Here is a 26318-nt window from a genome sequence, read left to right on the forward strand (position 1 = left end):
CGCAACATTACACCGATTCATGGCGCGGTTACGTACCTCGTATAAACTCAAGCCCATGATCCGCGAACGATTATCGACACGAGTAAGCCGGTACACGGTAAGTCGATCGGCCTTTTAATTCACGTGGCACTTTGAAGCAACATAACGACGAACGAAGAGTTGCGCAACCAGCGTAATTGTTAAATGCCGCCGTGGTATCGGCCGGAGGAATCTTTCTACAGAAAGTCGAGATATAAGATGGAAGGACGAGGGACGACCGAAAAGGTTGGCGGCCAGTTTTCTGTCCCCACGATGAATATTCATTGCTCAGCGTTTTCGCAGCTCGCTAAATCGGCCGAATTAATTCAATTGCGCGGATAATATTAAATAGCTTCCGGCCCGCTAATTACAAAGCGCAAACACCGAGCTCAACTTATTACTTGTTTGTCGCTGAATATCAAGCAGACGAAATAGCTGATTGGATTCGAAACTTGATTCGCATGGAGAAAAATAGCGGCGCGTTACTTTCTCTTTTCGTTAGTGTCGAAGATGAGCTGCTACGATCGATAATTCAGCGAGATCGGTGAATGAGATCGTACCGATTACACGGCTGCTATCGTTCGAAAGACTTTTCTGTTTCTAGGGCGACGTATCGCAGCGAGAAATCGGGAGCACGCGACGACAGCGGCTACTAAGAGAGTTTTTCGTCGCGGAGGGTAGTCTCGGTGGTATAAAAAGAAGGAGAAAAGAGCAAGGAAAAGAGAGAAAGAGAGAGGATACAAGAAGTGCGTCCCTGACCCGACAACAGAGCGGCTCGACTCGGCACGAGCAGGACCACCACGCACCTGCGACTATCGCCCACGCACTTTACCTTTCACTATTACTTTCTCTATTGCGCTTTTGCATCGTCACAGCCGTAACGAGGCTCGCGTGCCTCTATCGCTCGTTACAAGCCGCGAAACATACTCGTCGCCACGGAAAAATACAAGCGCGAGTAATAAATCGTCGCTGGCTTGTTTCGCGGAAGTCGAACGATTTACGGGATCTCTGTTTGCACGAAGGAATCTTAATTGCGTAAGAACAGCGAGGATGGAACAAGTAAGACTCTCGATGATGCAAATTCTCCTTCTCCGCTTCTTCCTGCAGACGTTTCTATTTCCTCAGTCTCCCTTCTTTCACGCTTTCTGAGGTTTACCTCGGACGAGACACCCTGTGAAATTTCCACGTGCCAACGGTGTCAGGTGTGTAGGAGTCGTTGCATCTCAATTGCCCCAGGGAGCATAGCAAACCCCCGTTCTCTCTTCTCCATCGTTTCTCCCGAGGACATGCTCTGTCTCGCCGGAGAAAAAAAATCCCCTTGGGATCTTTGCCCAATGATTCCAAGTTTTGGCCGCGGCAGCTCGGCCACGAGATTCCGTTGGCCTTGCGTTCCACCAGCTCCAGCATTATCCTTCCGGAGTGTTCGACGATCTCGTACGAAATCACGTACAACTCATCGAACGAATCCAGGAAAATCTACTTATCCGCCGAGGCAATACCGCGGAATGTTCGTCGACTGACAATCAGTTGGTTGGACGCGTCATCGAATAGCAAGCACTTGCGTAGTCGCCGTTGAAAATTCTTCGATCGAATCGTAGATCGCTTTATCGATATCTTAGCGAACTCCGCTCGATCCGGTTGTCTCGTCATAGTCTTTTGTCATCCGTTGCCCATCTACTTTTACTCATACGGTGGTAACTCGATTCTTATGCGCGTTGATCGTTTGATTCGTACGGTGTTCATTTGATCCTCGTGATCGATGCCAGCGAATCGAGACGCGAGGGAACTGTGTCGGAACGATCGCATGGGTCTCGTTTTACGAAATTGAATTACATCTGGCTGGGGCTGGCTGCGCGGTCGCCGTGTCTCGAAATATAGCCATGGTATAAGGGGAAAGACGAAGAACAGGCATTGCGTACGATTTTAATTTTGCGCTGGCTGGTTCAACGTCCCGAGTCCCCGATCGTTTTCGCCAGTTTTCCTGCCCCGATGGGGAACACGGGTGTGCCGAGTAGCATACGATTTTCAATACGAAAATAGAACGTGCAGAATTTTTTACCACGGAAATGAAACTCGACTCGTCCTTGTTTTTTTCCTCGCGCCTCGAAACACCGGAGACGCGATTCACCCTGCCAGCTCGACACACCCTCGATACGTTCGCGTTTCTTTGCCACGAATCGCGTACGCGCTACCTCGACGTCGGATAGAAACTGATCGACGAGTCGAACGGACAACCTGCCGTTCTCTCTCTTCTCCTCTCTTTCCCTATTGAGCCGTTCCTTCTCTTCTGTGTCCGTGTTTCACTGGCTCTAACGCGTGGGACGTCTATGAAAAATCGCGTCGCTAGCGCAATTCCTATGGCGCAAATAAACAGGGCGGTCGGCTGTTCCAAGTCGGTGCACGATCGCGCCAACAGACTGCCTGGAGACGCCGATTGCTCGATATTTCACCTCCATGAAACTTCCAACGCGATCGCTTCTCCTCTTCTTGCTTTCTATTTCCGTTTAGTCGATTTTTAAGGTTAAGGGGTGTATTTGATCCTCCTTGCGTGAGTTTCAAAGCGAGTAGTTTTCATCGGAATGAAAGAGAAATGCGGATCTTATATAAACTAGCTTCGTTTCTCGGAGATACGTACGTATTCTATAGGGATGAGAGAGAAAATGATGACAGGTTGTAATCACGGTAACTAGGCTACAAAGAAAACGCGGAAACCGGGCCCAGGACAAGGAATGCAAAGCATCGACAATACCGGGCGAAGAAAATACAAGTCTCGCAACGCGATCGAGTTGCGGTGTGAAAGGTTCTCCACGAGACAACGAGCTGACGGTGTTTAATGGCATTTAAGCGAAGGATAGAAGTTAAACAATAGTCCGCAGGAATAAATCATCCACAGGGTATATTCGACCGTTCTGATAGAGCCACCAGTTTTACGAGAATTTATATTTTCACGAGCAGTCGCGGACTCACCGAGTTATTTCATAGAGAAGGAAGAACGTTGTATTCTCTATGGTCTGAAATTCAGATACATTCATGGTGTAACTCGTAGGATTTAACACGCATATAGCATCGTCGGAGATCTAGCTTAGCTGGATCGATCGCCCCAATGCATGACAACGGTGTGTAATCAAGGAGATGGAATACGAGGTGCATCCGCATTGCGACTTCGACACGACCCTACACATACATACATATAGATAGTTCGCGAACATCGTGGCACATTTTCACATCGATAACTTTGTAGTTCAACTCCATCTTCCTTCTCCTTTTTCTTTCTTTTTTCTGACACGTTTGCCACTTTTAAGCTATTTCTCTTCCCAATTTATTCGTTGCAATATTTGCGTTTATTTTTCTTGGTAAACTGAATTTTCTTCCAGCTAAAGAATTCACGAAGAACGTTATAGAGTTACTTCTTCGGATGTAGGAAATTGTTCCAAGTTTCAATTTCTTCAGAGTAAGGCAGATATATTTGAGGGAAGTATTGCCGGAGAGAAATCTTTGATGCGATAGATTATTTACCACTAACATGGATAGACATCGTTCAAGAAAATAGCTAGAACCGGAAGGAAACCTCCAAAAACGAAAACAGCAGCTTGGTAATCGATACGATTTTCGAGAAAGTGACCACTAATTGACCACAGGATGGACGTCGTTCACGGCACGAATTTCACCAAGGGGATAGTAAAGGGCAAACTCCAAACCATCGGAAATCACAGAATGTCAAGCAGAGGGACTTGAGCGGAACTTTTCATGAAAGATCGCGCTGGTTATCCACTTTTTGTGAATCTGAACAAGCGATACTTAACCTGAAAGGGCAACACCAGGTGCTTCGAGTTACCTTCGTGCTCGAGTTGATTATTTTTTAACAGGATATTAAGAAGATACGCTTCATTGGGGTCAAATTCGATGTCCTTTTTCCCGACAATCTCGGCACGGTTATATTATATGTTAAATACAAGAATACTCATGGGACGTCGGCGATTAATTCGAGGTTGATTTGACGCTATCCGAGACGACGCGGTCAGCTTACGAAACGTAAAATCGAAGGTCGACCTCTCGAAAATTCGCTGCTCGTAGAACCTGCTAGGCCAGTCAAACATCGAACGAACGATGGTGGTCCATCTAAATTCTAAAATGATGACTCTCGTGGATTAAAAGCTCGTTGAACTTCGAATGGAAAAGCGGACTCGGTTTCCCAACAGCTTTCGAACAATGAAACTCGTTCGTACCGTAGAAAAGTGTTCCGAACTATCCTATTTGTGTAACAAAGATCGCTTATCAAGACTCGAACGAGATTTATCCCATACATTGCATCCTTGATTTCGAATCTATGTTAAAATTCGTATCGTTCTTGTTTAGGATAGCATCGAATTCGCTTCACTTTTCGATTATTCCGAAATTTCGATTACTCGGATGAAGCGAGGGAATTACTTTTACGGAGGATATCACTGTTTATGTAGCTCTCGCGGCGAGCTGACGCGACTCGGAACTAAGTACATAGATGCAAGTAGTAGCGAACCACTTGAGAAAAGCGTCGCAGACGTCTCCCGAAACTTTTAAGGTAAGGTATGACCAGCGAGTTCTGGCTGACATCCTGACCAAAGCTTCCTCATTTTCCACGTCACGTGACTTCTTTCTAGTTATTCGGCGAGGTAAATCTTTTGCTGTAATTTGACGGACCATGGAGCTTTTTAGATGGAATTGTGGTCGCGATAAAACCTTACAACGTACAATGCAAAGCAATTATCGTCGAACGAAAGAGAAACGGAGACACAGTAACGATACGATACGATTCTTTTGTCGAGGACGCAGATAAAATTTAATCTTGAAAGATTTCGAAAGTTTGCAAGTATAAGGAAAGGACAGTAGCTACGCACCGGCGATATTGAAGTTCATTTAATAGCATCAATTAGAGACGGTTACCGAGAGGGCTGTGGTCGATGATGGCAATTTCGCCATGGTTACCCGTTGGTATCGACGTAACACAGTCTACGAAAAAAGAAGGTGTTTTCGCGCGAAACCATCTGCGTTCCTCTTCTTCCTTCTCCTTTTACTCCCACTCGAATCTCCCTCGCGGCGTTTCCCTCCATTCACGAATTGGAAGAGGGACTTGCAAAGGCTTTATGCATGGAAATTGCCATTGGCTGCTCTTCAAACGAACTAACCCCTTTGTTTAAACGCCTGTTCCGTGGTTCTGAAGATACTAACAGCTGGATACCCAGCGTCTAAGGAACCGGAACCATCTCGAACCCCCTGGGCAAACTTTCCAAAACCTCTCCGAGATCGCATATTATCGAGATTCGATTCGCTCCCATGGCCGGTGAAACGCGTAATTTATTTCATCTTTGTCTCGTCGTCGTTGGGGATCTTTCCGCGTCCCGTCGATACAAAGCCGCTCGAAACGACCGCGTTCGATAACGCGATACAAGTATAAACACGATCGACGTGAAATCGCGGAGAAATGCTTTTTGGTCGTGATACTTACTCGGTGGTTTCGAGGTACTGGAAGACTCGGTAAACGGGACGTCGATACATGAAGAGATGGTCCTCGACACGCTCCACCATCATCCTAAAACCACTTCATTCGAAACGGTGGGTCACTGATCATCACCCACCACTAGTCACTGTTTTCATCGGCACGGTGAGGAATAGAACACTTCGAGAACGTATAGGCGTGAAATAAATCTTCAGGACGGAAGACGCGATTTTTTTGTTTCCACTGTTGTCTCGCTATAGCAGTGACATCCACGATTTTATCGAAAGAGTTCTCTGAAGCAAGGAAAGAACGAATTTTCGAAGGAAAGCGGTCGGTTCCGGTGTCGGTAGGATTTGGAGCGTCGTGCACGAAGCGGCGGAATTCAGTGGTACACTCGATGCAACTTCTTCGTTTACCGGCGATGTTTCTTCTCTTTCCGGTGCATTTGCTGCACCGCCACTTTCGAATCGATATCGTCGTCGGAAACACACCGGAGATGCACTGGAAATTTTATCCCGTCCTCCTCTTCGATTAACGAGCTAGCTACTGGATCTACCGAACTCGCGATTCTATATTCCACGGCTTCGATGGATTTCAATTTTGATCTCTGTTGAACGACGGTTTCTATTGTTGCTTAATAACTGTGAACAACCATCAACGTAATTTTAAAACAACTATCTTTATGTAAGATAATCGCTTTCAAACGAACTCCTCCCCCAGTTCTTTCCAGTACCGCACGGGAAAGTGGAAAAGCCAGTTTAATGTCCTCTATCGCGGAGCGTGGCGGGAAGATACGGGTGTTCTTATCTAAGCCGTTGCTTAGAGTCGGAAACTCTTGTTGCGCGATTTGCGAGTAACTTCCAAAACCGATAGAGATCTCGCGTGCACTCGCATACGTCTATGAGGACGAACCTAACCTATCCCAAAGGCAGGGGCACCGCCTAATCCTGGCCACAGACCTTCCAGTCCCGTCACGTAAATTCCGCCAGAACCGGACATAAACATGCAACTATTCAGTCGAGATATTGACTGATCGTTCCACGAAAATACGGGAACAGTATTTCCTGGAGCGAATTCAAACTTTCATCGCATTCGAAAAATACCCTGGCAACAGAGGAATTCTCTTGCAACGAGTTTGACTCGAGTACTTTCGAGAAACGAATATCTATGTTGGAATGTAGTTTATGGCGAATGGATGAGAGAGATTTAATTCGTGAAAAAGCTCGCACGACTCCCGGTAAGGCATGCAATCTATTTCAAGATGGACACCACCCACGTCTGTCTGCAGTCTCCGCAGGGCCGACTACCGCAGTGTTATTCCCGTTGGTACAGTAATTAGCCTGCAAGCTCCGCGAACATTTTCGCGATGCTAAACGCTCCGTCTATGTCGGCGAAAATCGGCTTTCTTTCGCTTCGATGCATATGCGTATTTAGAGATAAGAGAGTGGTCGTGTTAATGAAATTCAGAGGGGTCCCGCAGGATCGAACGACTATTCGATTAATCCACGTTTAAACGTAGGGAAACCAAATGGTCTGAGGGAACGAAACGTGTTTTATCAGAGACGGCTTCGTAATAGTACATAAATATTCTCGAGAGCATTTTCCGGCTTAAAAAAGTATCGCAGGAGAAAAGCGTCCCTGGGACGATATAAAGTTACATTCGCGTCGATTCGGTTAACTAGACGTTCTCTTGGACTGGAGAAATAAAACCGTTTCTAAAATTATACGATTCACAACCCGGAGAACTTTCGAGGAACTTTAAGACTTTGTCCCTGTAGTTACCTCTTAACGATGCTATAAGATTTGATGCTTTGATACTTGGAATAAGCGATTAATATACTGGCAATTTATGCGTGAAGAAATTCGAGTTGAGAAAAAGCATCGTCGAATCGAAAGAACGAGGACACTTCTGTGAAAATTCGAAGCGGCTAGTGACGATACACGCGTGCTCAGCGCACGAATCCAGCGTGCGCTCGATTTTGCGAAACGTAGCCAAGCTCGTGTCGCTGACCGAATCAAGGTCGTGCAACCTTGACACGGCGCTTCGAAATCTTCCTCCTCTCTTCGTCACCCACCCACTGGTTCGTACTTCACCTTCGGCTACTTCCTGTCGCATACATGCCGATATATGTATCGCGATTCTTTCCAACTCCTGACATGACAAACCCGAGTACCGCACACTTCGTACAACTTTCCTTTCCAGCCAGTTTTTGGTTACCTTCATCGGTTCCTATCTCATCCCTCGAACCACCTCGTCTTCCCTTATCGCTCTTCGAAACTTCACTTGAATTCACATATCGATGTCACGTATAAAAGTGGAGAACTTCACAGGAAGACGTAGAAGCCGCGCAAGCGAACACAGGACGCAAAGAGGGAACACCGGCTCGTAGCACGCTTCCAAAGGACGCGCAGGACGCGCAGAACGCGCAGGACGCGAAGGGCAAGTAGCGCGGATAGCACCGGGTTTCAGATTGGCAAGTTTCGTGGAACGCGATACGCGAACGTGTCGCGACCTTGGCTCGGTGTTGGGAATCCGCGAAACGCAGGCGAATGGACGGCTTCTGTGGACAGCGGGGTGAATTCCCGGAGCGGAATCGTTCCTCGAAAACGAGCGCCTAGCAACAGCGTATCGCGAGAACGACGCGCGCTCGTCGTCTCCTCGGTTGCGTCAGGTATACGTTTTGCCGGTTCAAGGGGAGCAAGCGCTTTGCTGGGTGCGGCAGCCTGCGCCGCGACGCCCGGCGTCCTTCCCCCGGTACGGCTCACCCACCGAGCCTTTCTCCCTTCATCCCTATCTATCGGCCTCCCTTGGTTCGTCGGCCGCCTACCCTCGATCCTGACACGGCTCGCAACCCCCGACACACACGATTCAGGGGCGAACGTTTGCGTCCGATCCTGCGAGTTCTCCTCTCCTCTATCCTCCATATTACTGTTCTCTCTCATTCTCTCTATTACCCGTAGACCGTTTGTCACGTTACACGCAACTATTTGCATCGAAACGAAAGACAGTTGTTCGCATTTTTCAGAATTGCGACAGCTTCCAGGGGTAAGTATCAAAAGGTTTGGAAAATTGGAAAGGGCTGGAAATGGACTAGTTCGAAGATTGCGAGTGTTTTCTCCTTGGCAGTTTCGAGCGGTAGGATTCCGCGCGATGCGTTGGATAGAGGTAGCCGCGAACTCGCTGGCGAAGTATCCGGCAACGTCTGCCAGCGTTTCGAACGTTTGCCAATGCGGTAGCCGCAAGTTCGTTTGTATCTGAACGAGCAAAGATCACGTGCCATTTGCCAAATTAGTTTCACACTTGTTATCGAACCGTTCGAATTAATTTCGGCGGTGATTTCGTAATAGCTGCGCATCGACACGCTGTGGAAACTCGGGGTTTCGCGTAAGGATGCGTCCCTGAGCGAAGGACAAGCTCGGCATCCCCCGGAGAGTCGAGCACTGGAATAACCGCAACATCGGCCGACCCTACGGAGAAGCATAATCGACGAAATTAACTCGATTACTCTCATACAATGTTCGCGCGTCCTTGAAACCTACGTTGTCGAGTGTTATCGTCAGACTAGCCTAACATTTCGCAAGTTCGAAAACAAGAGCTTTCTCAGACTGTCTAAGCGCGCTTGTAAACGCGTTCATTCTATTTCCGAAATAATCCTTTAAACCTGAAAAATATTAAGCCTGTCCAAGCTGTACGCTACAGCTATATACGTACGTGTACAAACGGACTGAGAAAACAATTTACCGTCAGAGCCGTTCGTTTCGCGCACAGCGACGAGTTAATTCACGTGGTTATTTTCACGAGAGACGGGTCGCGCGATAATGCGAAACTACGATGCATCGAGTGGTCGGAGAGGTACGTCCCTGATAGCTGAACAACCCTCGAGAGCCGCTAGCCGGAATAGCCGCAACCCCGTTCGAGCCTATGCGCATATATAACTCTCACGCTACTTCCTGTGACTACGAATGGAATATTCACTGTGACCGAAGTGTGCGCGTTGCAGCTCGCCTAGGTCAGAGACCTATCCGCAACCTCTTGAAAATTTGCGCGTACCTGTGTGTCTGGCTGGCACGTTGTATGCCTGTATATCGGGACGTTCGAGTGACTGAAACCACGATTCGTACATATTGATCTGATTGAATATCGTTAGAAACGCCGGCGATGCGACCACGAATATCGGAAGAATATTCGCAACAGCAACGCCGCAGCAAGTTGTGTCTTTCAACGATATTATATTCGACCACGTGCTGCTCACAACCTGTTACGACATCCAGTCGGATCGATACGTTTGTAGTAACGCGAGTTACGTCGTCAGGACTGCCTGGGCAGGATTTAACGATCCGATGGGGCATAAGATTATCGCGTGGACAGACGAAATATCAAGGTTTAATTAATCCTTTTCGTAGACAATTTAATTATCTTTGCGATGGGATTTGCCCGTCACACGAGATTAATACGGCATACAGGGGAAGGTAGACAACGAAGTTATGGACGAAATCAAGTCGACCTTCGCGACTCTGTTTCGCAAATACTGTCGTCCGCCTTTTGCGAGCCACGATAGCGAAGCAATTACGCCATCCTCTTCCGCTAGTCGTTTTAAATAACCAAAAGAGCTTGCGAGCTCCGATAATTGTTACTTTCGACGAAGGGTTGGGAACCGGTCTCAGGCTTCGGCTGGATTGACTTTTTGTTTCGAAAGTTACAACGGCGAAACTTTCGCCAACCTCGGTTCTTCGGTAACTCTGGAAATTAGGAACGATTCGGTTCTTCATCATCAACGTAATATTCCGTCGAAATAACGGTCTGTGTCAAAGCCTCGATATCGACGAGTTCCAACAAGACAATTAAGAGGAAATGGAGAAGCCACGATACCAATAGGTACGTATACCCTGTTCTCCTATGAGCCTAATTCGATTTATCTGTCGATTGGCGTGTTATCATCGAACACAGACGCTCGCGTGCTAAGATAGACGCGAGATAGGAAGTATTTGGAGTAATCGGCCGAGAAACGAGAACAGAAATTGCGTGTTGGAGATGCGTTCTAGGACGCGATAAACTCGCACCAGGGAAAGCAATCGCTATCTATGGTTTTTCTCTTGTTTGAAACGACGACGATAGTATGCCCTGTCGATTCCCGGGAAATTAAAGTCTCTCCTATATAAAGCCGGCGGCGAATAGACGAACAACAGAGACGACAGGAAGAATTCGTAGGTTTCGATACCGTCAATATCCCAGAATTCCTGGCACGTACGTAATCTTGACGCGCTTGCATCCTGTAAGACAACTTCGATTCGGAATAATACCACGGAGAAAAATGACGTCGGCTATACCGCGATCGATTCCCCCTTTTCTCTCTCTTCCATTATTTCTCTTCGACAATTTCTCTCCGCCTTTTTCCTTCTCGATGAAAATGGGAAAATTCTCCAGTTGGCTCCGTGGTTTAATGGAGAACCTTCTCTCGAAAATTCATCGAGAAAGCGAGAGAGGCACGATTTCGTCGGCGAGATAAAATATTTAATTTTGTCCAAAACGGGTGAAGCGGAAGCTCGAGGACGACACGTTCAAGAGCATTATCGCTCCAGCCTGGACGAGTTTCGCCCCTTGTTCATCGTTAGATACCCTTGTTGATACGCGGCTGCCCTGTCGAAAAAGGGAGATTTCCCGCCGCGCTGTGTATGTATATGTATCTCCGATGCAAATTAGTGTGCGACGAGAGAGCATACTGTTTTTCATCCATCCCTCTCCGATCCCTCTTCAACCCCTCTCTTGGCCGTCCAGTCCATTCCATTCGTTTTCTTCTTTTTGGATTGGCCTCGTGAGAACGTTGAATTATCGATCCGTGGCTAGTCCAGAGGCATCGTCGCTGACAGCTGCCGCGAGCACTGACGAGAGATTAAAGTATTCCGCAAGGCAACGCGGAGAAACGACTTTCGCGTGAGAAGCTTCTCCGAAACGCCGCGTCACCATGATAAGGTTTCATGATTTTAGGCATTGCATGTTCCTTGATCCCGTCGAGCCCCGTTTCTTCGGAGGCACATTTTTCCACGAGAGAGTTTTAGCGGTAATTACATGACAGGATGCATGATACGGCCTTGAACTTCGAACCGTCGCGCCATGCACCGATATGGCGGCAGGAGGCACACACGGTGTGTCGCGCATATACGCGTCATCCGGTCCGCGACCGACAACGAGCAACGATTCCTTCCCTGCCATCCCTTATCATTTACTTATCGTCCCTGTCTTTCCTGTTGGCTCGTTCGTTTTATTATTACGCATCGGAACAAACAGATTACAGTTGCGTGGACGTGGGCTACGCGGAATATTTCGGTCCCGACTGACATTGCACGCGACCGGCTCTATCCGCCACGATATCGTCTATCGTTTGACGTAAGTTACGATTATAAAAACAAGATAATCGTGGCTCCAATTCTTTTCGTGGAACGAAGCTTCGTCGTAATTATCGCGGAACTGATTTTTTTTTAATGGATATGAGAAGCACCGCAAAGATTGTGCGATTCGAATCTACGCAACGAGGGTATCGCGGGTCTTGGGAAAATTCACGCGGTTCTCACTATAAATCGCTAATTGGCCAACGCATTTCCATGGACGTGTGTTCGAATCGAGCTCACGGTTCATTAACTCCCTCGTTTCTGCTCTATATGTTCGAGTTTTAGAGGAGGTAGCGACTATGAATTTTCCCGTGGCCGATAGATACGGTACGCAATAGCGACAATTTACGAGAAGAGAAACGCTGAAAATTATGAAATTGCTCGCGTTCTCGTGAATCAACGAGTTAATTCATATCGACGAGGCTCTCTCCTTTTTCGCACGGCTCGATAGCACAGATGATAGATGCGGCTCGTGTATCGCGTAAGAGCAGAAGCGGTCCGTTGTTCCCGCCACCGCTTCACAGAACAAAACGAACCGAAGAGTAAATAAAACGCCGATAGATTCGCGGCGCGTTACGATCCACGGACAAAAGTATCTCCAAGTTCATCGAACTAGGCGCGCGCACGATAGGCGAACAATGGCCATCGAGCGTTCGGATGCGTTTCGTCCCGTTGGGAAACAAGCAACACCGGCTCCACGCATCGCTACTTCCAGACGCGGTTTCCACAAGTCCTATTCTATCCTTTCCGTCGTTTCGCTCGATTGAGCGACGTGGACTACCGAATTTAGGTGGATTTATGCTTATTATACGGCGCGGATCATCACGCAACGGCAACATTACGTACCGTACGGTGGCGGATAGCGTGAACGGTCTCGTTTAAAGCCTATGTTTCAAAATTCTGTCGTGCCGGTGCCGTTCCGTTAGCGCTATGCCCACGCTTATACGAACAGCCCTATTTTATTTTTCGCAAAAATGTTTATTGGAACAGAACCGTGCCGTAACCGTGCCGTGCCGGAGAGGATAATATAAATCCACCTTTATGCGGTGTTCAATCGCAACGCGTTACGTCGGCCTACAATTAACGGATCGAGCGTCAAGCGGGTGAAGGTAAGAGGATTACCGCGAGACAGGATCATCCGTCGGAAGCGGAGCACCTAATTACCTCTTGTACCGTTCAAGGTTCCGAGATAATTTTTTTCCTTTAGAGTGAACAGGATGCGAACAGGTTTTTCGATACAAATATCTTCAGAACCGGACGTAAAATTGTATTATCAATTCTTGTTTGTTTTAGCGATGGCAAAATGGTTAGGAATGCGAAAAAGTCGAACGACCGTTACGAATACGTCTGATCGGAGGCTGATACTCAGTGGCCATAAACGATGCCGTGTATGGCCTATCGCGGCACTTCCGGTCCCCGGTATGACGGACACGGACGCGTCCGAGTGAATATATGCGAGGAATACAGACAGACTCGCGTGTCGAAGGTGTATAGCGGTGGTTTTGAAAAATGTATACGTGCCATCTCGCAGCTGCGCCCTCATAATTATGCGCTGAGCATATTCGGCGAGTGACGACGGTGGTCCAACATGGCGGTACGCGTCGTGTGCTTACTCCTTTTCCTTTTTCGACGGTTATTGACAGGTGATTCAACGGATGGAACATCGGACGATTGTTCTTTCTTCGTAAGCGTGTTCCGTAAGCAATTTTCAACGACACGTGGCAAGAAAAGGGTTGCGATAAAAAAAAAGGAAGAAAGACAGAAACGAAAATAGACATGTAACAAATACGGGAGCAGAGAATAGGGATATGCGTAATATCGCTATCGTCGTCCACGGAAACAGTCATCGCAAGTCTAAACGATCTTGGTCGAATCACGAGGACTTCTCTGAAAACCAAGCTGAAGCATGTTCGCTTCTGCTACAGATTTAGCCGAGTCTACCCCTCTTCGTAGCTGCGAACTCGAGCGGAATCGTCGAGTCGGACACGCTACCTCTACCACGGGAAACAAAGAGTTTCCGCGGAATTTTTTTTTCGGCTCGTTAATCGCCAGCGATTCCACGCTCATCGTGGCAAGTCCGTTCGAAACGTTGCCGTTATTCTACCGTTCACGATTGCTCCTTTTTGCTACGGATTTAGAACCTTGGGAAAAGGAATAGCAAAACGCGAGCATAGAAGAGAGGCGTGGCCGGCCCTAAGCATTACCATCGCGACGCGTCACAGGAAACCGCACGGTTCTTCGTCTGCCTTTCGAAGGGATCCTGTGAAACGCAACCTAAGGCACGACTTCTTTGGAAGAAAACAATCGCGCGTTATGCGCGCTCGGCATTAAAACGACTCGCCCTTTTTGGAAAGACACGAGACTGATTCGTCTTGAAAATACGTGCGGCAGCCTCGAATTGGCTATACGATAATTGCAAATTAGACGTAAGTACGTAGGCGGGTGACCCTCGTTCTACTTACCACCGGGTTACGTTTCGTTCGAAAGAATTGCGAATCTCTTTTAAAACGAGGCGGTCTAACTTTTAACGAGTCTGAAATTACGCGGCTTATATTTACCGATGAAAAAAGAACAAGTTTCGTTCTAGCTGGAACCAAAGCTCTAATAAACTTCAATGACGTAGGAACACGCGCAGTCGGAGTATAAATCTCGATCTTGGCACTGGCGCACGGTGCAATAAAACAAAGATCGCGCGTTCGTATACGATTCGCGTATTTGTATTCCAGCACGAGCACGTATCGATACCCTTGCCGCTTATAACTGGTCGCGCACGGTCGCGAGCGAGCAGAGACGAGCGAGCTGGCGAGCGAACTCGTCGGCGCGTGAACACGCGCGTACACCGCGTGTATCTCGTCGACATAGATACGCAGAAGCAACCAGCACAGAAACAAGACGCTCGTGTATATAAATAGCTAGTTAGGGTCGATGGACAGGCTAAAGGGGCGGACGCGAATCGTGAGAGTGTGGATTCATTTACCTGCACCAGCGATCAGCGGATCGGTCACGCTCGTGAATAAAAAACGACTCGTTCGCCAAATTCTTGGCCGGTTTGCGCTTCCTGGTGCCAACAAAATTGCAAATGATCGTATGAATCGAATGTACGTTATAAAGTATCGTTTTAAACGGTAACGAGCATGAACGAGTCGTAAAACGAACGCGGATGATTCGACGTTAAGACGGGTGATGGAAAGTAACAGAGCGTAGAAGCAGAATGAAACGAGGGGTGATAGTTTGATAATGTTTCGGATTCGATAAAGGAGCGAGGTGACGTGTCGGATATCTCGAACCTTGTTCCTTGTTCGACCATAGACGTCGGGACTTTAGTCATCGAGGAAATGTCAATAATCGGTACATTGATGCAACTAGGTTCGGAGGAGACATTGACTCGATTTTAAAAAACAAAAATACACGAAATCGTTGATCGCATTACAGTCGATGTGTGTGTCGCCGTGGAATGGAAACTTTCTCTATTCGGATTGCGTGGCATTTTACCTGACGCGTTCTGTGAATCATTCTTCCGAGAGACGGATGAGCAAAGGCATAGTGGCATCGATCTAAAAGTCGATATGAAAGAATTGTACACGCCAGAAGGATTCCTGAATTTTGAGACTTTTTCGTCGCCCGTGTCCTATTTCTTCTTTCTGTTTCGCTCAATCCACGTGACAGTTGGGAGGAAACGAAGCGGCGAATGAAACGAACGTCAGACGCTAGACTGGCAACCGTTTCGTTCGGTCGAAGCCGAATCGATCGACTGATCTCGTCATCGGACCGTGCCCAGCATTCCCGTTAGACGCTTACGTACAGTCTATGAATGTCGGTCGAAACTGAGAAATCAAAATCGTCGAAGAAATCGTAGGTGTAAATCCATGGAAGAACCAATTGTACGCAATCGAGGTCTTCGAACTTGTGTTTCCCCGATTGTTTCGTCGCGTGAAAAGCCGACGGAGAATGGCGAACAACAACGACGACATCGAGGACAAGCTTGTGTGTCGTGAAGAGGTTTTCAGTTGACCAACGTGTATACGTATAACGTACGTCGATGAGGCGCGTATTGTGCTCGGGTGAAATGCGAGCAAACGGTTGGATGCCGCACTAGCGAAAGTTTGCCGTGACAGAAAGCTCCGATAAGACTACGAGGAAGCGCTGTTTATCGAAAATCAGACGACAGACTGTGCGAGAGCCGCGAGTAGGCCACGGACATCGTGGAAAACTGCCAACCCTTTGCCGAGATAATGGTACGGCAATCGAACCTTCGACGTTTGTCGATGTAAATAAAAATATTCTCTAACTTTACGTAAGACACGTAAGTAAGCATTGCTAGAAGCATGACAACGATGACGAGTTTTATATACCGAAGAAGAAATGATCGCTTCTCGTTACAATGACGAAGGCGTGACAACGTCCGTATTACTTCACACGGAATTAACGCCACTTTGTGCGGCTTCTAGCGGCCCCAAAATGGGCATAAAGAGACGGTAAAAATACGACGATTATTTTCGGAACGAGTCATGGAAGCCGGTTGCACCAATCACGAACCTCTGGCTCCGACCAAGCTGGTGGACTACGCGTACGTTGCTAACCATAACACTATTAATTTTCAACGGTTTCTTCCCGCCACGCTAGTTAGGCGCGTTCCTCAATCAAGACCATTTCGATGTATTTCGCTCCAATTATTTCGGTCTATCTTCTAATTGCACTTCGCTCGATACTTTATCGGCTCTTTCGACTCCGTTGGAAATTCTGCTGCACATTTCCACCAAAATCCCTCGATCGCCCACGATCGAAACGAAATCTCTAATTAAAACGTTTCTATCAGGCATGATCACTCGTATCGTTTACCTTGGATGATCCCGATTGATTCGCGCGCGATCGATGCTAGCAATCTCATTGGTTAAACCGGAGACACTAGTGACCACTCTGTTATCGAAGTTACCCCCGCGAAACGTTCCGCGTAATCGATGACACGTTCCGACGCGAGATCGCGGCAGCCGATCGACGTCTATCACTGGCATCGGTCGACTGATAACTCGATGACGTTTCGTTGAATGGCGCGAAGCGGAAGATCGAACCGCGACGTCGAGAGGAAAAAAACGCGAGACGGAACGCGACGGAAGACGAAAGACGGAGGGTGTGGGCCTCGTTTCTTTCGCCTCTTCGATGTAAGCAGCCTTGCAGCGAACCAGCGACTGTCTCTTCTCTATGAGAAGCTACCGTGTCTCTCACACACGCACTTCTCGCTCACGCACTTCGCTCTCTATCCCTCTCCATCTGGTTGCTCCTCCCTCTCTGTTTCTCTCTCTCTCTCCCTCTCTGTTTCTCTCTCTCTCTCCCTCTCTCTCTCTCTCCCTCCCTCTCTCTCTTTCTCTCAGGCCGCTGCTCCCTCGCACCAGTTAACTCTACCGTTCCCTTGCACTGACGCGCAACGGACCCTTCGTCCTCGTCGCTCTCACCGTTTCTCTACTTTTCTTACTCTCTCCATTCGTTCTTTCTTCGCCGGCTACGCTTTCGTTGCTCTCTCGTTCACGCACTTCGTGCCTCTCTCTCTTTCTTTCTTCATTACCGATCCTCGCCGTCGCGATCGTTCTCTTTCCTTTGCACATGCGACGAGCGTGCGAGCATACGGGAATCTTCGCGCGTTCACCTTTTTACCTTACGGCCGCTTGATTATTTGCTCATCCATGAAACGAAGAAAGTGTGCGTGAACGCCGCTCGGGCCTTGAATATCGCGGGGGTAGCTGCATGGCATGGTCGGGGCGATACGCGACAGGTGTTGCCGCGCGACAACCTCGCCGATGCACGTCGAGCACGTGGGGCAGTCTGCTTCAGACATGCCTCGATACCTTCGATGAGTAATAACGAACCGCTGTAGCGCTGTATTATTTGAGATCGAGAGATCGTAGGAAGCTAACTCGGGTCGTTGAAATATACTCGTATTACGAATTTAATCGTCATTTCCACTGATTTTCGATGATGTCATTTGGATAATGGAATTGAGAAGCGAGATAAAATCAAAGAGCCGTGGCGCCAGGAAGTGTCGTTTCGAACGGCTAGTAAATTCATCGGCTTTTTCGTCGCGGCAACCTTCTTCCGTTCCGCTGCAAGTAAATTAATATCGATCGGGCTTCGGATCGTAAGTATAGGATCCGTAAATATTTGATGTTTGCTCAAACCGGAGAGCTCACACGAAATTGAAATTCACGGATGAATTTCATTTACAAGCAGCAGGATTATTTTTTAACGCGTTCTTTTTCAAAGTTCTAACTCAAAAACACGCAAACTGCGATAGCTAGATGTAAATAGGGGAAGGGTCCAGGTTCGGTTGGTTGGTTCGAATGACACGGCCATTGTCATGCGAAACTCGAAAGGGGCTCCTTTACGAGCGGCTAGCTAACGTCAAGCAGTCATGTCTGCTCTTCGGTTCGCTGGATATTAAATTCACCTAGGAATTCCACTTCTCTTTACGAACAAAGCTTCAGGGCGAGAAAAGACAGACGTGAGGCTTGGATCGTTCGTACTTTTTACGGTCCCTTAAATTTCGAGATCTCAATATACCCGCATCGTCTAGTCCACATACCAGATAATCTTCGGCGCGAACAAATCGATTCGAACGATGGAATACCCTTTCTAATATGGCAAAGAAGCACAGAAACGACAAGCACAGAACGAGCTAGATAGCGACAGTTAGAAATCGTTGGTGAGTGCGAGCGATTGAAAACGAAGCTAAGTAATTCGAGGAAAATGTTACACGAGAAAACAAAATTTACAAAATTTACGAAACAAAAATCGTATATCACGTATCTGCGAAAGCACACTTTGTAAGTGGACCGCGCGCGGCGACGAAAAGAGTGATCCAAAATACAGGCAAATTATCACGTGAGAGGAGACAACTGTGGAAAAAACGAGACAAGTTATTCTTTCCATCGAAAAATATTTTTGCATACTTCCCACGCAGATAGAGCTTTTAAGGTCAAATGAACATTTGAGAAAGAGCTTTCACTGGCAAGGATTGAACGAAAAAATTCACGGAGCTAGACTTGTGCAATTTGTACACGGTGAAACGAGTCGGGTAGCTTTGCTCCTTTGAAAATTAGAGCAATAGAGAAGACAATAGAAAAGTGGCATATAAAACGGGAAGAGAAAAGAGGTGTTTGCACGGAGTCAATTGGTCGAGGATGGGACCACACTCGTGCGCCTACCAATGATGACGAAGAAACAAAGGGCAAGGAAAGAAACGCAGCATGATACCGCGTGCATCGCTTTTCTTCTTCTGCTGCCATTTCTCCCCTGCTGTTGCGTATCGCATGGAAACTCGGCTGTGTTTGAACCGCGTGTCGACACAGCTGCGAAACTTACGACAACGTGCAGGTCTTGCCTCGCTGTCCGAACGATCAGCAATGGAAATGTCTGTCGTCTGTCGGCAAACAGCCTCGTTAACGCTCCATTTTCTCCCGTGGGAGCGGGTGATTAATATTTATGCATTCCCTTCTACACTAGCTCGCACCAGTTTCCGATCGCAAAAACTTCTGGCAAGTACCGGAGACGATCAAAGGACTAGTAATCAACAATATCGTTAGTCGATGAAGGTGTAAAGCATTTCGATATTCTTCATTGGTTGATGAAAACTGCAAGGTATAATTTTTTAGAAAAGACTACAGATATTTCATGATTTGATTTTTAGGATAATATACAGTAATCCACGCAAATATTTCGACATTCGTAAAAACTTTTACGAAACATTTTGAAATTTCATTATCGTCGTAACGAGACCCGAAATGTTTTATGTGTCACATACAGTACATATATAAAAGTCTTCTATGGCTGATATCCAAATATTTTTACGAGTAGTTATACATATATATTGGATATTCGCATCAGTCCGCGGCAGTTACCAGTAAAAAACAGGAAACCGAATATCTCCGAAGTTTGTGATTGGAATCTTGACTTATCCCGGTCATAAACGCGAGGTATCGTAAATACCGGACTAAAACTGCATAGAAATGATAGATCTGAGAAAAAAATAGCGTTGAAGTCACGTCCATATCATAAACTCTATCCACGTCGCGGTGCTTAACGCAGCCACGACGGTGTGCTCTCCTAAACGAGAGAAGACGAATCAATTGAAATTCATTAAAGTTCAACCTCAAACCGTGATCTCGCGTGTCCGTGGACGAATAGGACGCAACCAGAGTGCCCGTTTATCGCTATACCAATCGGCTATTAGCCGGCCGAGAATTCTTAATTCCGAACAATGGGCGTATCAGCGGCGGTTTTTCTTTCGTGGATCGCACAATAGTGACGCTGCTCAATGGTTGAGTCACCGTGTATAAACTACCTCCCACGATAAACGCGTGCAACGGTGACAACAACGCCACGAACAGAAGAAAAGAGAAACGAGAAGACGAAACGGAGGCAACGTTTCACGCGGCCAGTACTTTACGCCAATTTGCGGCCTAGACATTCTGAAAAGGATGTTCCTGATAATATGGAAAACGTTGAACTCCGTGGATAAGGTCAAGCGAGTTCGTCGTTCCTCGTGTGTCTGCTTACAATGGCTAATAGGCTACACGTAGACACACGGGCCTGTGTATACGAACAGCGAAGAAGAAAAGCACCGTGCAAACGTCTGTCTGGCTGCTCTGCACCGCTCGCACCAAGGAAAACTTTACTAACGAAAGTACAGTAATTGCCTGGTAACTGGATCACGCTGGATGGCCAAAACGAATCACGGTTCTCTAATGCTCGTTTAAACTGCTTCGATAAGCAAACTTTCGAAAATGCCGGCTCTCCTTGCCGATTTTATGCCGAACAAATTTAATCGTACGTTCTTTCGTAATTCCTTGATACAGAGAGTAGTTCCCGGCAGTTGTTCGTCATAATTATTTGCGAAGCTTCGCAGCACGTAACAAAGAGAAAAGTCGGATAAACGCGATCACAAGGGTGTGAGAAGAAGTAGGAAGTAGGAAGTAGGAAGTAAGCAACTCTTCGGTAGAGAAGACTGCAAGATGGTAAATAAATCGAACGTCTGAATAGTCGAAGGACTCTCCTCGTTTTCGTTTTTCCGTCTTTTCACGAAAGAATTGGAGCCAAAGTTCTAAAGGTATAAAAGTAGCGTCAGTGTCGAGATGCCGATTCGAGAAAATACGAGAGCGAAGAATTTTGTGTGTCGATAAAAGAAAATATCGCGCCATTCGATATAAGAAAAATGTAGAAGAAAGGAACGAATTTCTTGACGAAACTTAGTTACTCTAGTAGTAGAGAACTCATCGAATAGGCAGGAAATTAGGGAAAAAGGAAGAATAAAAAAAAAAGAAGATAATCGTCACAGCGATAGCAGGATCGGTCGGTAGCTACATTACAGTCGATTAGTATATCAGTAGGTAGATCGTGAAGATTAAGAGTACGTTGATTAACGAGATCGGTAATTAATTGCTCTTCTATCTCACGGATTCTACCGGAAAAGAGAAACGCGGCGCGAATCCTTGTACTTCTATCGGGAAGCAGCGTTAATTACCGTGGTAAAATTACTGATATCATCTTGGTAATCCGGTTAAGACACCGTCGACTACTGCGCAGCAAATTATTTCCACCGGAAGCTCGTGCGTTTCGCGGTTGTCGTTCGTGTGTTTCTGATCATCTTTATTCTAGTAACCACACCAAGCTATGACTCTTACGACTTGTTAACAAATGTACTCGTTTAATCTCCTATTCCTTATATTCGCACGACACCCATGTTTGAAATATATAAAAGATTAGCATTTACTTCGATAAACGCTGATAAACGGTAAAATAAATTCGCTTCGTGACGTATCGTGCTAGTTACTGTAGTTGTAAACGTTACAATATAACCAGTATTATAAATGGGACGATTACAGCTAGCAAAAGGTCGTAATTAACAGCGAAGATTTATCGTATTAAAACAGTAAAAAAGATGAGAGAATTTAAGACGGACAACAACCTTATCTCTCTCGACAGCAAAGGTAAAGGACTAGCGGATAAGATAAGGACGTATCGCGAAGGATAAACAGTGGCTCATGACAATGGTAGCCGTGCACCCCGAAGCTTCCGGTTTCGCCCATGAAAATAAAGCATCCCGTGCGCTCCTGCGCGACGTTAAGATAACGGCACATTCGTGAACGAGCTCTTATCGCCTGGCTGAAATCGGGAACGAAACAGAGGGAAGAAAAAGTCGATGCGACGCGGCGCGGTGGCTCGAACCGGAGGAAAATCGACCAGGCTACCTTGTATTCAAACGTTCATCATTCTCGATGATCGTAACGTCGATTAATTAAGGACAGAATCCCGTGACCGGAAGTGAATGAGAACCACTCCAAGCGATCTATGTACGTAGGCGTAGTCCCGTGTTTCCAGTTTGTACGACGACTCCTCCGTAATGCTGTCGTCGATAAGAAAAATCTCCCGGAATATCACTATAGTATGGAATACTACCTGGTAGTACTACGATAACACGGGATATGTCGTTTCTATCCGAGGGTGACGAAATCGATCGAGAAATCGGGTTTCATTTGAAAGCGGACGCAAGACAACGATATGGAATTTTGAGGTTAAGCCCAAGCGTAGGTACGAGAATTTTGCAGACAGAAATTTAATATTTGACGTCAGTCAAAGGATAGATAGTTAAGGTTTCCCGATGCAGAAGCAAGTTTGATTTGATCTGAGCGGAAAGCGCGGTGGTGGGAAGTGCGAAACAAGGGAAATACGTAGTTTCGATTACGTGTGCTCTAAGTTTCTCAGAGCATGCGCCATTAACTTCGACAATCAGCCGAAAACATATAAGAGGAAGGATCGATGGACTATCGCGCAAGAAAAATTTGCTGAACGCGCAACATTCTACGAAATATTTTTCGTGGTTAGTCGACAGCAGGAGGAAGACATCAGGTCACGATGAAAATTGCGCTCGATAAAACACGCTTCCCATTATTTTTGTCTTTCTTTAAACAACTGTCAAAAGAATTTTTATTGCGACACAATGCGCCACTCGAAGAGAAATTTATCTGCCTTGTGTACCGGTTGAATGCTCGCAGACGGTGCATTTCGGTTCATTTATAGGCACAGAATAGGACTTACAGCGTGACAAGCGAGACCCCACTACCCTTATTTAATTCCATATTACCCTTCCTGAAAGGAAAAAAAATGAAAAAAAAAGAGGATCCGAGATCCGGTTCGAGGTCGATTCCCTCGACTTACGCGTTCAAGGTTGGAGCGTGTGACATGACCATTAAAACACAATAGATCATTTCGAGCCGGCCGAGCTGCTATATAATTAATTTAATAGAAACGCACGCGAGAATCCAGGATTGTCTTCCTTCGTATGCTCGCGCAGCGGCTTTCCCGAAATTCGAAACTTGCATATAACGTTTCCCTCTCCAATTTATCGATATCTCAATTTTCGATACATATGTATGTATGCAGCTATATAATAAAATGTCTATCGCTTCTAGCGCCTCCGCTCGTTTCATTTTGCTCGTGTAATTGCGCATAATTATGCGACATTACGCGTTCCCGATCGGTGAAACGGATCGAATTCTTCCTCCGTTCGCTGTTATATGATCGACTCATATCAAAGCGCAACGAAGTACGTAGTATCCTTATTGCAACGTAACACCGGCGTCTCTATAGCCTATGCTTTAATCTAACAAATACCCTGAACAACGTTTCATCTATGGAAATACAGTTGTTAGCATTCTTGCTAATTGCTTAAATCTTTTTGTGGTAAATGTAATGCGTACGTCATATAGGGCGCATCATAGGAATTTCAGCGTAATAATCTTTGCGCGGGAAATTCGAACGAATCACAGAACGTACGTATATACCGGGCGGCGACGACGGTATGCGGCAATTGGGAGCGCGAGAGCAATCTGCAGGTCAACTTGCTAGGAAATTCATTTAATAGGGAGGAACGAGACAAGGTGCCGCTACGATTGGTCGAGGACGATTGCATTGGTGTTTCTTTGTCCGTCGTGCGCGCAGGCAGTCGACCCTAGATGGGTTTAAATAGAGAGAACCGAGCAATTTTTTATTCACCAACATCCAACGAAGCTGCCGCATTGCGTCTTCTTTTTCTTTCGTCCACGAATCTGAGACGAATCAGCAACACTAGCGTGGTGAACCGTTGATGTATCAGAATTTGCTGGGACATGAATTGCGTAACGGAGAGATAGTAAACCGGACAACCGAACCGAAATATCGTTGGTACATCGTGACCTTGCTGCTGTTAAGATTAATCTGCCGTAATGAGTTATCGTGTACCGATTATGTAATTTCGTCGCCAGCCACATCCATAGGCGTTACGTTCCTTTTTTTTTATTCCCTGTGTTCTCGCGTCGGTAGGAAGACGAGGAATGCCAGTTGCATTGGTATACGCCTCTTCTTGCCAGGGTTGTCGAGCACAGATGCACGCAAAAAGGAGAAGGTGACGAGAAAAAACGACGCGGCGCGCGAGAGAGCGTCGCGAATTCGCAAACACGTTTTCAAGAAGAGCCGCCGTGGCGAGCCTGCCGAGAGCGATCGATAAATTTAATTATGTGCGCCGACTGTTCTTTCACTAACTGCTGGAATTCTCTATGAACAATTCTCAGACTAGTTACGATGTTTCGAGGAGAAACGATAGCAGTGGTCGCATCATTAACGTCACGAATAATGATAAGATAACTAAAGGTGGCTGAAGTAAACACACCTGGAAAGATCTGGCTCGCGATCACCGACCCGTTTATAGTTACGTCATTTCCAAATTTCTGTCTGCAAGCTCATAATTTTATACAGTGGAGTGCGGTTCAAAAGGGGGAGAATAAAAACGAATGTAATTAACTGCAATGGAAGTTACAGTTATTCCCCTTTTTGACCGAGTGAACGATCTGTCGCGACACGTTCGATTCAATCACGTTTTAATCATTCATTTTTCATAAATACTTACACGTGCCACGTTACCCACGTTTGATTTATTCTACGATATTACTATAAGAGATATACTATAAGAGCAAATTAGTAGTTCATATTCGTAACACTGCCTGCATAATATGGTTTCGTTCATCTTCTGATTGTTTTTAAGTTCTTTCAGGAGAAGCGTGTTTTATGTTGCTTCGCAATAACAGTGGTAACAGATGTTTTAAAGTTATATAATATCTATGTAATAGATTCATATAATAATCTTTTTTCTTACATGTGGCTTTTATATATATATCTGAAATCTAGTAAGACCAATAGGTATCCTTGTACGTATATACGTTACAACACATTACTCGCTGGTACAATACGGTTATAATATATTATTGTAATATTTGTATTAGATCATTATTCTTTTTTCGTTGAGTTAAACTTTACCACCTTGTTTTGTAATTTTCTATTATGGAAAGTGAAAGAGTTGAGGGGACGATATTCGTCTGCCCCTTGCGTTTTGGCAATCCATTATCTTAAGAAGAATACAATTATTTTCCTTCTTTGGAAAGCAGAAAACAAAATACACGAGCAAAGATCGTAGGTAGAAATGAAATTTCCTGTATCGAACAAAATTATTCCAATGTCCAGTCTCCGATTTCATTTACACCTAACATATCTGCATATAGTTAAACCGTTAAGCGTTCGAGTGAAAGTTTGTCGGTAGTATCGAAAAGTCAGAATTTAAAATAAATTGAGGACGGTCCCAAATGTATCGAATAGATTACGATGAACATTTTCGTTTCAATAGATCTGTGATACGCGACCTACGTAGAAAACATCTAGCAGAATGTCAGGAAGTAGGAAGCCCTTCCTGTCGCGTAACGATTATCTAAGGCATCCTATGTGTCATCCAACGAACCAACAGCAGCATTTTATGTAACACGATTCGTGTAATCGCGATCCTCTTTCGCCGGCGTAACTAACACACAGGGAGGCCTCAAAGATGGCCTCTTCCGTCGTTCGCTTATTAAATTTTATTATGCGTTATTTAAAAGCTAGGACCACATTTTTCCACGTTTCTTTCGATCGTTAGTTTGAGAATAGAACAAAGAACAGTTATTTGTACTTACGATAACGACGAATCTCGTAATATTGCAGTGATCTGCTTCGAAAGCCCTCCTGTATCCACGACAAATCCACCACCTGATCCCAAACTTTCGAGATTGGAATACACGTTTCACTAACTGAATCAATTTCACACTTGAATATTTTAATAAAAAATAAACAGACGCTGGGTGTATAATCCAAGAATAACGAAGACACTGTGTCAAAGGGAGTTCGTAAACAATACGCGAAACACCCGGGTCACCAGAAATTCGATCGGTCGCGATCAGTTGTCGTAAACACTGGCTGCCATGCTCCCTCGGCACCTGTCAATATCAGCGTACATTACTGCCATCTTGCAGCGCCTACATTCATTGTGAATACTAGCGCTATCTACCAGCATTCATATACAATATTTGGTTCAAAACTGTAGTATCTACTG

At 46.0% G+C, this 26318-nt stretch overlaps 1 protein-coding gene across 5 annotated transcripts in view; it reads right to left on the reverse strand.

Annotated features, from left to right (window-relative positions):
* Positions 1-26212, reverse strand: part of Fak (protein tyrosine kinase 2 Fak) — a 37885-nt gene extending 11673 nt beyond the window's left edge. Inside the window, exons 1-2 of one of the 5 annotated variants that reach the window (XM_069116234.1) lie at positions 25903-26212; positions 5501-6132 (exon numbers count right to left, since the gene is read on the reverse strand). In XM_069116234.1, the coding sequence (XP_068972335.1) occupies positions 5501-5583 (83 nt within the window). In that variant the 5' untranslated portion in view covers positions 5584-6132; positions 25903-26212. Of the gene's footprint in view, positions 1-5500; positions 6133-16717; positions 17033-25902 lie in introns of those variants that run through there. The other 4 variants (XM_069116237.1, XM_069116239.1, XM_069116236.1 and 1 more) reach the window with 4 other exon arrangements.
* Positions 26213-26318: the final 106 nt, after the last annotated feature.

This window comes from Bombus flavifrons, chromosome 7, assembly GCF_040668555.2.
Source record: "Bombus flavifrons isolate JBK064 chromosome 7, iyBomFlav1_principal, whole genome shotgun sequence".
Taxonomy (NCBI): Eukaryota; Metazoa; Arthropoda; class Insecta; order Hymenoptera; family Apidae; genus Bombus; species Bombus flavifrons.